Consider the following 17,798-nt stretch of genomic DNA (forward strand, 5'->3'; position numbering starts at 1 on the left):
GGTGGATGGGACGGGTTTCGTGCAGTTGGAAAGTGAATTGTTTAGTCATTCTTGTTGCTTGTTATTTATTTTGAGAAGTAGGTATTTCCTCGGCGATATAAAAAGTTTGATTCATTTTGCAATACTTTTTGTGCGGAATGAAAGTGACTAGAAGGACAACCAGGTGCGTGGATTGTGAATAGTTAGGATGTCGATCTCTTCTGCAGTAAAGCCTTTTAGCATCATTTTTGGCAGAACATTGTTCATGATGTGGGAATATCCATGACCACCGAATCTCATCTTTAAAAAACAATGGGATATTGCGTTAGAATATTCGAGGGAAATTATCTTCCCGTGAGATTATAGTTTGCAAGTTTATGAGGTATTTTTCAAGCAATTTAATGCATTCGTTGACGCGTACCAATCTGTGCTTGGTGTGAATATCGTGACTCAACAGCACGCGATCCAACTTTTTATCGTCTCGAAGACATTTCACGCGATCGATGCGCTGTGCGTCAGACAGCATATCCACCAACGGGTTCAACTGGTAAAAAGAGCATTCAGTCCCAAATAGATCGAACTGACAGTAGCATTTGGTATCATCGGCAAATTCCAGAAGCATCTGTTCGTCTGGTATGGTGCCTGTGGATGTAATATTATGTACTTGTTTGCAGGCGCGAAATTTGGGTATAGGCTAAGTAAGCTGCAGCCGAGTGTGCCAAATTTTGGGAAGCGACAAATTTCGGGGAGTGGCAAATTTTGGGAAGCGTCAAGTTTTAAAGGGTAAACAATTTCGGAGGGCAAAAAATTTTGGAAATCGACAAATTTCGGGGAGTGACAAATTTTATGCGAAATAAACTTGGGAAGGTTTGAATACAGAGGCTTGGAACAACTTTAAAAGCAATTCACTTTTTTATGTAGCGAATTAGCCATAACTGAAATGTGAGTTGCCATATTGAATTAATTTTGAAATTGTCTTGACTCTCTTAAATTAAAATATTTTATGTTATTTCCCGGAAAGTGTGATAGACGCTGTTAACCTAGGGGAGCCAAACCATCAAAGCCACCCCTGCTTATTTGTTAACGCTTCCTTCGATCTTCTTCCATATTTGTTACTAGTAGACAAGTGCATTTAAAAAGTCTCGGTCCTGTGTATGCATATACATATTACAGATGAAAATGGTTTAAGAAAATGACGAACAATTCGAATTTTTTAACAAGATTGCTTTGAACTGCTACAGGTGAGTAGTAATTAACTTTTGCCCCGAAATCATAACAATACCTAGCAAAAGTAATATTTCATATATTTGCGATTTTTTATTATGATTTTTTATTATTATCGGTAAATTTCTTCGCAGCTTCTCTAAGCTGAGTGGCCCCGTGCGACAGTGGCTTTGGCGACCACTGCTCAACCCCTGGCCTGACTTGTTCCGTGCACACCGCTGCACGCTGATTGCCTACTTTTAGGCATATCTTTAAACGCTTATAACTAAGGAACGAAGCCTCAACCGGAATATCGTTATTATTTAATTTCGTCTTAGAATGTTGTCCAGAATCACTCCCCAAGTTTATTCCCACGTGTAGCCGAACTCGTGTATAAAAACCATACGCGAACTACAGAGATCAGATACCTCATGAACAACAAGGAACTGTCACAGTAAGTGTAACCCAGATCGGAACAGAATGAAATAAAACCTGTCCCAAACCTACGGTGAGCTTTAACTCTTCAACCGGCCAAGGATTCGACTACCCTCGGTTTCTACCAAGTATCCCGTCCCCGCATTCCTTATCCGAATTCTCGGAGCCCGTCGGACGCCGCGACGCAGGACAACCACGGTGCACAACGAGACTCTCTACGAGAACCGCAGCTTCTTCCTGAACATTTGCGTTCCCATTAGTTTGTATAAAAAGGAACAAAGGGAAGTATCGTTACGCGTTTTCGTGACCTTCTATGTACTATTCAACGAGCATGCACCTTGTGCGTACATAGTTCCGGGAACGAGGCTTCGCGATAACATAACGAAGCGGCATGTGACAAATAATAGCGTATTAAACGTACGATCGAGGTGCGAAAGAATTGCTTTCCGCGTGTCACCCCCAGCTTCCTGATACAGTCTCATTATTTCGACAGGTGCTCCAGAATCCCTACCAGGGTGAAACGTGACGGGGCACTTTAATTGGGCCTGAAGCTCTCCGGTTGCCTGGATAGCGCGCCTCTCGAAATCTGTTCGTAGTATCGCCGTAAGATTAAGTACAGAAGTTTATATGTATATATATCTGAAACCTTTGCACTCCAACTGTGCTTATTAATCCCACCGCAAACGCTGGGTGCTTTTCGACCCGATTGCGGTCTCAATTAGAGCTGTCCAAGTAGTTTGAAAATTGTCCACCTTTTCGATGTCAAAGGTGGACAAGACTTCTGAATTTGGGAGGCGCCAAAATGCCTGGTCGGCCCAGCTTTCCTTGAAGAGGAGGAACCTTCCCTCTGCGATTTCGGTGGTGGAGGAGGAACCCCCTCCTTTTTCGTGACGTAGCGGAGGAAAAACCTGGCATCTGGCTACCAAACCTCGCCAGGTTGCTCGGCCAGAGCGTCTCGCCAGGGTCGCGGTTTATGGCTGTATTGTCCCGCGAGTCAGCGGTGGTTGACGATATGTACCGGTTCGAAGTTACCGTATACTAGGGATGTGCGGGTAATCAAATGTATCGGGTACCCGAGCGGTCGGGTCGGGTCGGGTAAAGTCGGGCGGGCTCGGACGGGGGCCCGGGACAGACGGGCCCACGGGTAGTCCGACTGTGTCGGGTAGCTCGATTATTTCGGGTAATGCGGTGTTTGATAAGTTGATATACGTATTCAGCGTTTTTAAACAACCGAGTACTCGACGAGCATGTACAAAACTCTTTACCTATATGGAACTTCGGAATACGATAATTTTCACGTGAAAAAATAATGCTTCTAACGGATTTGTTGAAAATCCTCCTTAAGTAAAAATTCAACTTATGCACCTTATACAAAATTAATATACAGGTTGTATCAAATGAAGTATCATTTTGAATAAACCCGTTAGAAGCATTATTTTTTCACGTGAAAATTATCTTATTCTGAAGTTTCATATAGGTAAAGATTTTGTACATGCTTGTCGAGTACTTGGTTGTTTAAAGAAGCTGAATACGTATATCAATTTATCAAACACCGCATTACCCGAAATAATCGAGCTACCCGTAGACCCATCTGTCCCGGGTCCCCGTTCGGGCCCGCCCGACTTTACCCGACCCGACCTGAGCCCGAAAAGTCGGGTACCCGCACACCTCTACCGTATACTACCCGTCAGTAATGCCAGAACCGTGGGGGGTTTCGCCCACGGGCGAAAACCCACGTTCGTTGCCACCCTCCGACAGAGCAATCAACGGATTTTCCAAGAGCGAGGACGGTCGAGATGCCCAAAAAAATAGCACGATGTCGATTACCGCCTATTAAACATCTGGCAGGCAAATGTTCCCCAAAACGATGAAAGTAAGCAATTGCCTGATAATAAAGGATCGTTGGATTTCCGCCTCGCTCTGAGGCCCCCTTTTGTTCCAGTAAGACGGAACACTCGGTTTGCAAAATAAACGAGTTTTACTCGGTGTTTTGGTAGCTCTAGTTCTCATTTTCAAACTACTTGGGCAGCTGTAGAGCATAGCTACTTATTGAGCAAGGGGTTGAAATGGTTCTAGGTAACATTCAAAAATGGGGTACAAGCCTTCAATTGGCCATGTGCTTCCGACTTCTCCAATGAATCCTGTTCTCACATCGGGACACTCGTCGCAGCCAATGGTCATTTCTTTCAACATCGCATTGTACATGTCTTCCGTTGATAAGCCGAGATCGCTGGCGCTCTGGGTCGCGGCAACGTAATAACCTTGGGTCCGTTAATTATAAGAGATTGAGACAAAGTTTCTGGTGACGGCTACCGTTTAGTTGCCAGTGGAATCGCCGTCGTCTGCATTTTTATGTAAGTACCTAATGGATAATAAAAATGAAGGACGAACTATACCTGTTCCAGCAATAACATTAACCCCGGTTTCATTGCTGACTCTTTTCATCAATGAAATGTCGCGTTTTAATCCGTAGTTACTATTCTCCACGATAGTACCACCCCCAAACTCGCGAAAAAATTTCACGTCCTCCAATACAGCATCCATTGCGTCTTCATCGTTAAGCTTTAAATTGCATAAACTGCTGTAACTGTAAGGAAAAATTGTAACTCGCACTTGTAATTTTATTAATGCATTCGTAATAATAAATGCGTGACAGAATTTCTGAAGGAAACTATGATGACTACCTATGCATGTATGTACAGGGTCAGCGTTTTCTTCTGTAGTGAAATGCGTCCGTGAGGCGCTGTTGCCATTTCACCTGTTCGCGCGAGCGCGGGTTGCAGGATAAAACGCTGACCCCGTATATGCAAAATCAATGTGAAAGGAATAGATCCAATGAGACATTTTGTACTGGTAAGTCATTAATATTCGACATCATTGCAATAACATTGATATTTATGTTAAATAACAATAAATCTGAATCCCTAGTTTTAACAACTTTCTCGTAAGAAAAAGGGTAAGGAACTCGTCTTTCAAGGAAGTGAAAAGAAAAGCTCCCTGAGTCCTGTGCATCCACAGGAACCAAATTATAAGACAACGCAGTCAAATATTTTTTATTATTTGGAATTTTGAACTACATTTCATGTAACATTTCCAAGAGTTTTATTATATTTATTAGAAATTTGAATGCTATTAGACCCATCTACATGTTTCTACTTTCTTTTAGGAGAAATTGTTAAAAATTTTTGCACAAATTAGATGTCCAACTCATAATTTGTTTACTTACGGGTATTGCCTGAGAGCACCAAGATTTCGAAGCTCGATTTTCTCATTCAGAAAGCGTTTCAAATGGCTCGGAGGTTGTACGTAAAAAGTATCAAACGCCAAAGCTAAGTGTTCGTGCGTGAGAGTTCTGCCGAGCTCGTTTGGATCCTTTCCTCCGAGTACTAAACAAGTGAATCACGATTGGTTCAATTTACTTTATGGGGATAATTAGGTGGGTGTAAATTATTTTTAACGCGTAATACAATAAATACTATATGGATGGGTATGGTTCTGGGAAAAAGGAGAAGAACAAGATGAAGGAAGAAGTCAAAACGAAAGCACAATCTTGAGTTAGCAGTCCCAGAAACACTTACACACGAATCACATGTAACCATTTTGAGGCCGAAAGGCGAAAAATAAACCTATTTACTAGTACAATATATACTATATAAATTACATTTACTAAGTAAGTTGTTTGAGACAAGGTTCAAACGATTCAGTGTCTAAATAAATTTTGAATAAAAATTTTCACACGAAAGAAGATTTGATGTTTGAATAAGGAACACAGTTTAAGGTTGAAAAATAATTTAGAAATGTGAAAGAATATTCATTCTTATGAGCTTGTAATAATCTAAAATTGTGCAATTTCTGTCTCAAATTCTTTTTTACAGTCGAGGAAAACAACAGCATTTGGCTGTGATTAAAAGATTTCGTTATCTTGACGTGTATAATCAATATTTTCAAACACTGTATGGCAGTGTTTCACAACGTGTGGTATGCCAGGCCGTGAGAGCTCAGAACTCTCAGAAGTCGCTAGTAATTGTAAGTACCACCATGCGTGTTCCGGGCGAATGTTATATTGTTTATATCACTCTTTGTGTTTATCGATATATGTAATTTGTGAATAAAAAAATTAATCTACTGTTTTATTTTATTCCCATTGCAATACTACAACTGTAGTTTTATCTATCTATGCAAGGGGTACACCAGTTATATACACATCTACAGGGGGTGAGTAAGTTACTACTGGAAGTGAAATTGTCTCTGTCTCCTGTGGGGTCAGTTTGCGCGGGAGAAAGATATCGTGCGAGCTAGTGCGAGCGAGAGGCCCGATTTCCCGGTCGGCCCCATTGCGCAAGCGCCGACAGCGAGTACCTCTCTCGCTCGCACGATGTTAGCCACACTTTCGGACTCTCAGATTGAGAGTCTCAATACGCCTTCCAGTAGTAAGTATATGCGTGTTCTAAGGACCTGTCACGGAGCTGATAAGTGTGTTTACACCTTAAGACGTCTTTAAGACCTTATCATGGTCTTTAAGACGTCTTGAAAGTCTGTAATGGACGTCTTTAAGACGTCTTTCTGCTACGTGGATTCTCAAGATTACTTCATTTTCAAGCGATGTAATGAGAATTCTTGTTTAACAATGCACAATAGTGTTAATTAATTTTAAATATCCCATTCCTAGCTACCCTATCGCAGTTCCCGACTAGTATTTCCGAATTAAAAATATACAGCCTTGAAGAAATTCTAAATAAACAGGATCTCTCTGTAATCAAGGCACGTTGTTCATTAACACGTCTGTTGCCAAAGAGATTTTACTTGTTATTATAATTAAGAGCATTTAAACAGAGGCGGATTTAACGGCGGGCACACCGGGCCCGCGCCCGGGGCCCCGACTTCTGAGGGGCCCCACAAAAACCAACTTTCCACTTTTTTTTAATGACACCAAATTTGATTTCATATTGTATTTTTGTCGTTTAAATGTCTAATTATTAGTTTATTATACGTGTAGTATCATTAATTATAACCATACTTTTTCGTATGTTCAACTATTAGTTCAAAACTTTGTGATTGTAATTGTATTATTAATTATATTATACATATACTTTATTCAAATTTTATTGAAATTAAAAGATTATGAGCGCGTAATCTGTTTATGTGTTAAAAAATATGGCGAACGTGATTTTATTTTTCCTGCCTCTCCCTTTTTTGTAAGGGGCCCAATATTTTCTTTTGCGCCCGGGGCCTCAACCGACCTTAATCCGCCTCTGCATTTAAAAGTCCATTGCGTGAAAAGAGTCTTTGCTTAAAATATTAATTGCAGTGCTAAGTTAAATCCACTTACCAGTTTGTACACAGTCATTCGAGCGTTCCATTCTTATCGAACGTGTAAATATTTATCTTCGAGTTTTATGAGTTTCGAAGTCTAAAATTAAAAAATAACTGCCGTCGAACTCTAAAATGTCTCTGTAAAAAAATAAAAGTGACGATAGAGCTGTCGAAAATCCCTAAAATTTGTCTACAAAGAAAAACTAAATTCATTAGAGAATTGTCAAAAACAAAAAAAAAAACACAAAAATTGTTGTAAAAATGGGAAAGCTAAAGTTAGGGGAGAACCGCGAAAATCTTTAAAAAGAAGGAAAAGTTGGTTGCAAGAAAACTGACGAAGAATTCTAAAATGTAAGTCTTCGCTGCAGTAATTCTTCACGACAGAAGCGCTGGAGGACGTCCAGCTCGTCGCCCCACTCACCACTGACTGCCGTTTCAAACTGGCATGCATTGCATGTTACATAACGAAAGAACAGAGTCCTTTCTCGCGTGCGAATGATTTTGCTTATCTTTATTACACGTGTCTACGAATTTGCCTCTTTTTTGTAGGCATCTAAATAACACTTACGAATAGTTTGGGTGGCGCAATGTTTGGCGAAATATCGTTGTTTTAAAGTTAGTCAAATCTTCGTGGGTGGTCGCTTCCGCCGGGAAAAGACCGCGCACAGAGTGGAAATCTCCAGGCATCACTCGAAATGTTTGTACACTGAAATCTAATTCTAAGAGATACGAAGTTTTTATGTTTGCCCTCAATCTTGATTTTAAGGGGTGAAATTGGGATATACTTCCGGATGGCCCCAGTGGCCGATCGACACGAGGCTTGAGGGGGTGGGTGGGGAGGAGGTGGGGACCCTAAATCTAAAATAGTAGCTTGGGGAATTTATTACTTTCCAAAATATTAATAAAAAATTATTGTTAATCTTTTTAAAAATTATTTTTTTGAACTGCATATACGTAGCCCTGACGGGGTTTCATCCTGCCCTTCCTCCAATTTGTCCTATGGACAGCTGGACGCGTTCCCCTTACCTCCGCGTGCCCCTCAGGCGCCTAAATGGCATGCGTATTTAGCTGAAATTCCAATTTTCTCGAAAACGAAGCGCGATATTAAAAAATTGTATTCCATATTTTCGTCTTATTTTGGCCTGTAGAATCCTCCCCCCCCCCCCCCTAAAGTATTGCCTATTAATAAAGTAATAGGTATCCACCCTGTATAATAGGATGGATCGCATCTCCAAGTTTCTGGTTGAAATCTCCAAACTTACATCGCTTTACGCGCCCCCCGCACTAATCTAGCCCCAACCAATACTAATATCCAGAACAAGTTGCAAAGTGGCGGGCCGAACGCTCGCCAGAAAATTATTCGACGCTGAATACACCGTCGAATAAAGTTAAAGTTGAAGTTACAGTTACAGTTCCAGTTACAGTTAAAGTTAACAAATTTATTCGGCGCTGAAGTTAAAACTCTCGACGAATAAAAAAATTAACTTTGTTCGTCGAATAAATTCTCATTGAATAAAAAAATTATCTTTATTCGTCGAATAATCTGAAGTTAAAGTAACTTTTATTTCATCCTTATTTGTATAATTTTTTATTTAGTTAATGCCCAACTCTGATTGCAACCTCTTAAGACTTTGGGTTGACGATAACTCTAAGAGAAACTCTCACTCGAATTTCGGTTAAGAGCAAACTCCTAACCGATTGTCGCTCAGTAATTTCGGCTGAGACGAAACTCTTGACCGATTGTCGCTCGCCAATTCCGATTGAGACGACCGTAAATACCGTTTCGGTCGTCTCACTGAACGTGGCACCGCGCGTGTTGTAACCGAAACTATATCGGTCTCGACTCCTTGCAAAAAACAGAACCGCATAAATAAAATATGTAATACAAAATTAGTGAAAATGTTTTACAACCATTGTACGTCTAGACAAAGGTAAGTATTGGCACACTCGTGAAAAACTTCATTTACATATAAAACTTAACACAGAAATATATTTATTAGAACTGTTTATTACAACAAATTTTTAAAACAAGTTCTTCACGGTTTTGTCAATACTTTTCTTCAGACATGAAACAGTTGTAACATACATTTTTACTATAGTCTTATCATATCTATTTTATTTATATACAGTGGCGGATTTAACAGGGCGGCCGATGAGCAGTTGCCGCCTGGGCCCTGGCCCAGAAGGCCCCCTAGGGCCCCATACTTAAAAAAAAATATGATTTTATCCAAACTATATTTTTTTCACTACAACTACCCTTAGCCTGCTTTTAGTAAACTACGTTCTCATTTTCCCGAAAAAATGGGCCCTTCAGAACGTTTGCCACCTGGGCCTTTTTCTTAAATCCGCCACTGTTTATATACTTCCATTTTTGTATACAGGCAAGTTACTGTAAATAAAAATCCATGCAGAAAAGATGCAGAAAATCAATTACTATTTGTAACTATAATTGAAAACAAATAGTGACTAATTGTTACAGTACTATATTCTGTGCAAGTAACACAGGTCCGTATAACGAAACTTCTCTTAAATCAATCTGATGCCAGTAGTGTCAGGTTGTAGAAAAGAATGTCTTGAGTGATGGAAGAATAAGAAGCATATAACATATCATACAAAGTGCAGGCTTTTATTTTGCACGTACATTTGTTTGTAACGAGTAACACGACAACGTTCCTTAAAAGTTGCTGAGAACTTGATTTAGTCACTTACTAGTACAAGAACCAGACAGACGAAGCAAAAACATTTCGTACCCCCGTTCCTGATCAGTCACGGAAGCTGGACACTTCTCTTAGGATCTGTTTACAGTACCACGCGTCGCGAGACGGAAAACCCTTGCTTAAACCCGCAGCAGGCGATTAGCTTTCTCCCTTACAACTAAAAAGCGTATGTATTAAACTTGTAGGCAACGGTCGCATTGACACGCTTCACTTTATAAACATCGAATCAACAACAAAGAGAACTGTCCGATTTTATCTGTCTCCCAGTCGTGTTACGTTCGCTCCATCGAATGCGAGAAGAAAAATAAAAAGAATGATAAACGAATAAATAAATAATGTTAAACAGAAAAATAAAGAACATGAGAGCAATGAGAAATGAAATGGGAAAGCGTATCCCAATCCACGGAACTTGCAACCCTTTTGAAGGGGACAAGCGTAACAATCCACGATACAAACTCATCTCAAGAACATGCATGTAGGAATTAGTTATGTAAACTTATTTAATCGTCTTTAAGCGCGTTAAAGTAAAATGCATTTTCGACCAATCTCCCTAATACTAAGGATCTGATTTCACTTCCTACTACTTCAGCAGAGAAGACAACTAGTGCTACGAAAAGTGACTATGTACCTCGAACAGCTAAATCTCTCGCATTTTTGTATAGAATTTATAGCAAATGAGAATTTTATGATTTGTAAAATTTTGAAGTAAATTGTAGATTTAGTTGCAGATTTTACTTGTCTTCGCGCGGAGATCTAAAGGGCGTCTAAACAATTTCGCCTAGAAACGACTCGATCCGCGAGGCATCTAAAATTGGGATACGCTTTAATCGAAAAAAAAAATCAGAGGGACGAGATGCCGTATCACATATAAGGTATACTTATATATTATATATATACAGGTTTCAGTCGGCAATTCCTCTACTTTCTCATCTTGTTACGTCGCTTCCCTTCGAATGTATACAATATAAAATGCTAAGACTCTGTCTTCGTTTTCCCTTCGAGCATCATTTCGTGCACGCGTATCCGTTAAATCATTTCGTCAATAAGGAGTACACACCTCGACGGATAAGCCTGATAACACTTCCATGCGCAATATTCGAATGGCGAACACGAACGCCAAAATAATATCGTCAAGACCGCGATTAAAGAGACACTGCCGCATACAATTAAATACAGTCCAATAACTCTTCTTTCCCTAGGGCCTTTGAAAAGTCTAGAACATAAGTTTATTGGATCGTCCAGTCACTCGAGGTTGAACGCCAAAATCAAAAAACGAAAAGAAAGATATCGTGGTATAAACGCTGAACCACCGTGCGCGTCAAGGCGCGAGAACTGACAAGAGAAGAAGAAAAAATAAAAGAGAAATCGTCCAGTTGCTCGAATAACAATTTACAGTCGCGCGACGTCGAGGATAAATGTTGGATCGTACAAGGCACGACAGTGCACAAAATACGGATGTTCGTGTATCGTAGAATGCATTTTATTTCGAACAATAGCTGGATCTTATCAATAAAAGTATGCAATAGACTTTCGAGACACCACGATTAAATTAACAAACGCCCGCGAGTACGGATAGACTTTTGAACTCGCCTGAGGTCATCGAATCGGCTTAACGAATGACACCGCGCGCAGTAAACCACAAGTCCACGGTGAAGCCAGTTTCTCCCGTAGGGTATCGAGCGAACCTGATGACTGTTTCACGACGAGAATTGCACGATCGTCCAATGACCATCGACGTGGCCAAATAATATTCCCATGATCGCTAAATCAACAACGGTAATCATATGGATATAATAGTACTGACAGCACTAATGGTGATAATTAATATTGATAATACAGTAATAATAATATAATATTAATAATAATTTACATTTACACTTCCTCATACTTGGTTACCTCAGTTAATTAATTATATTCCCTATCTACTTACGGCATGCTTACGTTTACACCCGCCACGTCCTTCGAAACGCGATACAGTCTCTACTCAACCGTAAATCCTTAAACGAAAGTGCTCAAACGCTCGAACGTATATATATATATATAAAAGAAAAGTAAGATGAGTAATCGTAAAAAATATACAGCGTAATATACAAAACTCGGCGAGATAGGCGGATGGATATTGCGGGACTTCTCACGCCTCCGTAGAATACCGTCGATCGTTCGATAGTGCTCTCTCGTTTCCAGCGGATGCAGAGGACGAACGTTGTACGATCCAGAAAGCAAAGGGACAATAAAACGGTTTGCTGTTTTGGTTCGTTTCGTTTCTTTCGATTAGCCAAGGGACGCGTTACTACGGGACTAATGGAGGCTATCATAAATATTAAAAGTCTGATCAACGAAGCACTGCTCAGACGAAATCGACGAGTGCGCGCGAAAATATTAATGAATTCAGAATGGGCTGAAGTGGATTGAAAGAATTGATCGATCCGATCAATACAAAAAGATAAATAGCGACACGCGACAATGCTTCATTCCGTAGCGATTTTACGCACAACAGGATGACGTCTTCATAAACTACCGTCGCTGTCGTCGGCGTGCGCTTCGACCGACACATTCGCGGCGAGCCCGCTAGAACTTTCTTCCCTGTTGCTCTCGATCTCCTGTTCCATCGAATTATTCTGCACGTGCTGTTCGTCTGTTCACACAATACAGACAAACGTAATATGATTAACATTTTGCGACCAGTGGCCAGGAATACTGGAATTTCGTATCAGGCCCTGCCTAATTAATTACCCGATTGAGTTGCCGGAGATTCTTCATCTCCTTGACCTGGGCCCAATATAGCTTCTTTAATCTGACTGTTGACACCCTTCGGATCTAGGTCTGTCGCCCAACTAAAGTACATTAGTGCAAGATGAGTGTTGCCCAACTTTTTATGCACCTGAAAGGAAGAAGTGTTTAAAACAGCGGACTGGAAAGCGCGCAACTAACGGGACTAAAGAATACAAGCGATGTTTACTTTTCCTATCGAATAATAGACTAGAGACTCTTTGGGTACAATGTTTTTCAACTCCTCGAATTCCCTAAGCGCTTCCGCGTGCCTACCAATGGAGAAATTAATACTCGCGCGATGGAATTTGCATAATGTATTGTCGGGATCATTAGCGATCGCGGTGTTTAACGTCTTTAAAGCTTGATCAGTTTTCTTCAGCGCGTGCTGTACGACACCGATGTGGCACATTATCGCAGAATTCTGCGGGTTAATCTGCAAAGCACGCTTGAAATGCAATTCTGCCAGGCTGTACTGTTCCTGCTTGGAAAATATCGTTCCTAGTCCGAACCTGTAAAACAAAAACTATATGTACACTGTACCGAGAGATAATTAATTAGGCGTAAATAACTGGGCTACGTAGGTTCGCAAATTCATTTTAAACTCTAATATCTTAAGTGGCTACCTTTTGTCTACGTTTAATTAGCTGATATTTTAATAAGATGTATACAATTGTTTTAGAAGACATACCATGCGTTATAATGCCTAGGATCAAGTCTGATGGCGTTACGAAATGCAGTAATCGCCTTATCCAATTCTTCTGTCATAACGTACTCATGACCAAGAAGTGTATAGGCGTATGGAAAATTGGGGTCTACCTATAAATTTTAACAACGCGCAATTTTTACTTCAGTTACAATTAGAGACAGTTTGATCGAAATGTGTGTTCGGTGAATGATGACAAAGGGAAAACCAAATGATCCAACATAATGTTTCCATGGATAGTGAAACGTTTTAAATGGGTAGCACACCTGAATAGCTCTTTGAAAGAATTTGATTGCCGTTTCGTGTTCCGTTTGTGCAGAGAATAAGTTCCCAGTTGCGCACCAAGCGGCTGGCGAATTACGATCTTCAGAAACAAGTTCTTGCGCAAGAGTAGACAGCTGCACTTCAGCATGTAAATGCCACAACACTGTACTATAAATTTCCATAAGTTCAGTCCTCTGGGGCTCCAACTGTCTCACTTCTGCAAAATAACTATACACCGAGGAATATGTAACTATAAATTCGCGTTAGACAGTTTACTTACATTTCATGGTGTACAGGCAGTCTTACCTAGCGGCTTTTTTATAATCTATCATCTCGAAGTGTGCACGAGCTAGCATGGATAATACCCATCCTGTGTTATAATGTTGCGCTGGAAGAACACTTAATATTTCAACAGCTTGAGTACAATTAAATTGACTTAAATGTTGATATGCCATTCCCAATTCACGTAACAGCGACATTAAACCCTCTAAAAACAAAGGAAATGCATGTTTATACCAATAATAAAACGACATTATTCTGTTTAGACTAAGGCTGTTCGAGCCGCTCGAAAAAAATCGAGCTACTCGGTTTTATCAAGCCGATCGGTTCTTTCGAGCTATTCGGTTTTTACGGGTACTCGGCTCGGATCGGTCCGAACTTCAAGCTACTCGAATATTCCAGTACTCGAACAGCCTTAGTTCAGACGGATTCATGACACCAATTACATACCAGCGCACTGTTTCTGAAGTGTTACAGCACAGAAATTGGTACTACTTTGATTGTTCAATGCATTTACACTAGCCACAGCCTTCTCTGATGTAATAGTTTCAGATTTTTCCTTTTCATTTCGGTTTCTCTCGTTCAACTCGTTGAAATTCGCTTTATTTAAATTAGTCTTTGAAAGTCTAGCTTTTGTTTTTCGAGATGGGGATTTAGGTGTGGCGAATTTATTTCTATTAGGTGATTTATTATTTTCCTAATGAAACAAACGCGTCATTTGTAGTTAAAAGTGATATTTAAATAAAACACAAAATTACGAAGCTAAAGGGATAAAAGAGCTATAAAATACCTTGACCGAATAGCTGTGGCTGAAGAGCCGCGATGAACGCCTAACATTGGTGCCTTGCAGCGTTGGTGCCGCAGGTGTCGGAGTAGTAGGCGTTACAGTTACAATATTGGCGCTGTTACTTGTATTTCCTGATTGTGAAAATACTGGCTTTCCTTGTTGCAGAGGTGTCTCTTTCCTTGACATCAATTGCTGTGGAGCATAATATATTGCAACATTACACGGTGCAATGGGTATTACGTCGCTCGGAATTTGATAACCGGTATTTAAATCTTACCCCGACATGAGCCTTTAAACTACTAACACGTTTTACTAAATTTTTCTGATCATTAGCTTCCGTAAGAGTCGTATGCGAAGGTAAAACTGTCGGTTCGGGTGTGTTGTTCTCCAATGGTAAGATACCAAAGCTTGGTGTAAGGGGGCTCATAGTATTATTAAACATACTACGGTATCGTGGAAGTTTAGCTCTTGGCGATATCGAGGAACTATTACTATAATGCGTAGGTAGACTTTGTGGGCTCTCATCTATAGAAGAATGTAACCGTATACCAGGTCCTACACCGTTTATTATGGTTGATGTTGTCATTTCCGCTGGTGTACTGCAAGATATAAATCACATAATACCACTATGCATACAAATACTTATATTCCCGTGAACAGTGGCGTATTTGGTGTAAACAGTGCCTAGGGCAAGCGTAAAATTTGCGCCTCCCCCCCCCCCTCCCCCATGCATATCATTCCAATTCCATCTTTTCCGTTCTACTTCGTCGTTAAAACTGTTTATCACACAAAACATTTTATATAGAATTTAGATAATCCTTTTAAAGAAAGTGGAGCTGAAGGGCGGAAGACACGAAAGTTGGAGGCAAATGAAGCCGAAAAGTGCAGCAAGTTTTTTTCGAAGGTTCTCTAAAGAGGCGTGCGATGCGCGCGAATAAACTACTAATATTAACCGTCCATATAAATTTATTCGAGAAACACTATTTCTTTCAGTTTTTTCACGCCCACCGGCCCAGGGCACGAGCCCCACCCTAGATACGCCTCTGTCCGTGAAAGATCTATACCTAAGTCTATACTTACCCAGTGATGCCGTTCGTGGTTGGTGTACCGTTTGGATTAGTAGCAGGTACAATGAGATCAGATTCAGTGGTATAATTGGAAGTAGATATACTGCCATGGCACATCGAAAAGTTGTCTAATTTATCTAGCTGAAAGATTTTCGCGGGATCCACCACGTCGCCGACGTTACACAATTCTTCAAAAGAATGCCACAGAAACGGATTCAGCTTTAAAGCCAATTTGTGCGCGTCATTCCCCTTCGCGGTGCGCATCATTTTGTAATAAATCTTAGCTATAATCTGAAGTGAGAAACACGCGTGCTCGCCAAACTGAGTTATAATTTCTTCTAAATTCTTCAACTGCTTATAGTACCCTCCGATTATTGCCGCCTCCGCCTCTGCGTATCTACAAATTGAAAGCGTTAGCTACAGAATTAAATGGAGAGAATAAAGGGAGATATGGTTGTACTTACTTTTCTAAATCGTAACAACATTTGGCCAAAAGGAATCTGCATTGCGCAGAGTTCGGGGCTTTTTTAGAAAACAATGCGTAAGCTTGCCTAACTCGTCCCGAACGATAATAACACGTCGCCAAGAGGAATAAAGTTTCTTCTGTGTCAACTATAAAATATTTTGCACGATAACATAAACAACATTGTGGAGCAAGCGAAATGTTACATAAATTGTAAGAGAGAGAATCAGCAACTTGCCTTCGGCGCACAACCTTTCTGCTAGGAATATTGCGTCCGGATAAGCATAATGGTTTAAACAATGCCATATGGCCGCCTGTAATCATATACATCGTAATATGTTGATGGAGGACGTATAAGCGTGTGGAGATAGAAACATTTGATCATAAGATTCTCGCAAAACGGATAACATGAACAATAGCATCGGTTTAATTACTGTTCTACGAAGTAACATGCTTTAGTTTGGAAAAGTTTGCAGATCTGGGTAGAAAATACGAGAAACACTCGTAAACGTCGTAAACATCGTAAACGTTTGTACTTATTTATAGTCGTATCCCCTCCCGTTTACGTCCATTTCGCAAAAGCAAACAACCCTAAAGAAGTACACCCTCACGGGATAATGCATTTAGCGGAATATTGGATAAGATACTGGCTGCTCGACGAAGCATGGAACCACGAAGCAAGCAGAACGTCGCGGAAGATCGCATAGAACGCGATAACAAATCCTCCGTGGAAATGGAAACGTACGCGTAAACGGTTCAATTTCTGATGTTAGTATCAATAAGTGTGGATGCGCCCCGACAGAATATCGCACGTCACTGGCAGTTTTCCTGCTAACTCTATTGATTTTACCTGCACTGGCTCCTGTACGATCATCGTTCACACGGCAGGCTTGGTCATATAAGAATAATCTCGAACGTTTCAAGGAAATTTAACGAAGAAAATCCAAAGTCGAATGACTGCTGTGTATAAAAATTTCTTAGGAGTCCATCTTTGCTCTGATTCTTTTGAAGTGAACAACCACGTTCAGGACAAAGGCCTGCCAACATCAGGGAAACGTCAGCTCCATGAGAAATTGACAGGACGCATGCACGGAAGCGTTGTAGCTTGTAGCTACGTTCGTGGAGATTAAATGCTATTGTTGAGGGATCTTGTGGGGGTTTTTGATAAAAGGCCTGGTCCGTGCCCGTGGTGGAGCACTAAAGACGTGAGTATTATTGGCATTTTCTTATTTCCGTTTCACCATCTGGTGTAGAAAATTAAAGCAGTCTAATCGGGTTAGTTGTCACCTGTTATTGGTAGTATTGGGAATTTCGACTGTTTGATGATCGATTTTGTAAAATTTAACAGACTATTTAATGACAAAAACATTATTGTAATATTTCAATACAAGCTAATTCAACTATCAAGTCAAGTGAGACCGCAGCCAACCAGCGTCGACAACAGCTTCTCCGGCGACGCTAGTTGGCCGCGGCCTCACTTGACTTATGGCGAATTCCACTTACGCCCAAATCGCTCGTGAGTTTCATTAGGGTAGTTTTCCCTATACGCGACTAGACGCATCGTCAAGAAATTAAAACTCGATTTTCTCGAAAATGAAGCGCAATATCAAAAAATTTCATTCCTTTTTTTTACTTATTTACTTGTTATAAGTCAAAAAGAAACCTTTTTTCATGTCGCGCTTCATTTTCCAGAAAATCGACTTTGAAATTCTTGACATTGCGTCTAGTCGCGTACAGGAAAACCTAGTTTAATGAACATTACAGGCGATTTGAGCGTAAAAGGAATTCGCTCTTGGTAGTTGATTTGGTTTGACGG

At 40.4% G+C, this 17,798-nt stretch overlaps 2 protein-coding genes and 1 long non-coding RNA gene across 6 annotated transcripts; 1 reads left to right on the forward strand and 2 right to left on the reverse strand.

Moving 5' to 3' along the window:
• Nucleotides 1-48: 48 nt before the first annotated feature.
• LOC143365980 (phosphotriesterase-related protein) lies at nucleotides 49-7,285 on the reverse strand. The gene is made up of 8 exons (XM_076806640.1): nucleotides 7,267-7,285; nucleotides 6,947-7,068; nucleotides 4,844-5,003; nucleotides 4,014-4,204; nucleotides 3,720-3,878; nucleotides 2,039-2,203; nucleotides 401-621; nucleotides 49-279 (listed from the first exon to the last, which is right to left on the reverse strand). The coding sequence occupies exons 2-8, from the start codon at nucleotides 6,975-6,977 to the stop codon at nucleotides 148-150; spliced, it is 1,059 nt and encodes a 352-aa protein (XP_076662755.1). The 5' UTR covers nucleotides 6,978-7,068; nucleotides 7,267-7,285; the 3' UTR covers nucleotides 49-147.
• On the forward strand, nucleotides 592-4,904 carry LOC143365996 (uncharacterized). 4 transcript variants are annotated; one of them, XR_013084640.1, is made up of 5 exons: nucleotides 592-1,220; nucleotides 1,338-2,230; nucleotides 3,694-4,470; nucleotides 4,546-4,701; nucleotides 4,784-4,904. It is a non-coding gene; the product is annotated as an uncharacterized LOC143365996 (long non-coding RNA). The 4 variants fall into 4 exon arrangements; XR_013084641.1 differs by having other exon boundaries at nucleotides 592-921; nucleotides 1,001-1,220; nucleotides 3,694-4,701; XR_013084639.1 differs by having other exon boundaries at nucleotides 3,694-4,701.
• Nucleotides 7,286-9,535: 2,250 nt separating the features above from the next.
• Nucleotides 9,536-17,017, reverse strand: Cdc27 (cell division cycle protein 27). Its single transcript, XM_076806581.1, has 13 exons — nucleotides 16,833-17,017; nucleotides 16,221-16,296; nucleotides 15,984-16,131; nucleotides 15,533-15,916; nucleotides 14,730-15,051; nucleotides 14,456-14,644; nucleotides 14,116-14,362; nucleotides 13,693-13,873; nucleotides 13,389-13,614; nucleotides 13,108-13,235; nucleotides 12,607-12,928; nucleotides 12,381-12,528; nucleotides 9,536-12,282 (listed from the first exon to the last, which is right to left on the reverse strand). Exons 1-13 carry the CDS (start codon nucleotides 16,854-16,856, stop codon nucleotides 12,155-12,157), a joined length of 2,523 nt encoding a protein of 840 aa, XP_076662696.1. The 5' UTR covers nucleotides 16,857-17,017; the 3' UTR covers nucleotides 9,536-12,154.
• Nucleotides 17,018-17,798: the final 781 nt, after the last annotated feature.

Source organism: Andrena cerasifolii, chromosome 2, assembly GCF_050908995.1.
Source record: "Andrena cerasifolii isolate SP2316 chromosome 2, iyAndCera1_principal, whole genome shotgun sequence".
Taxonomy (NCBI): domain Eukaryota; kingdom Metazoa; phylum Arthropoda; class Insecta; order Hymenoptera; family Andrenidae; genus Andrena; species Andrena cerasifolii.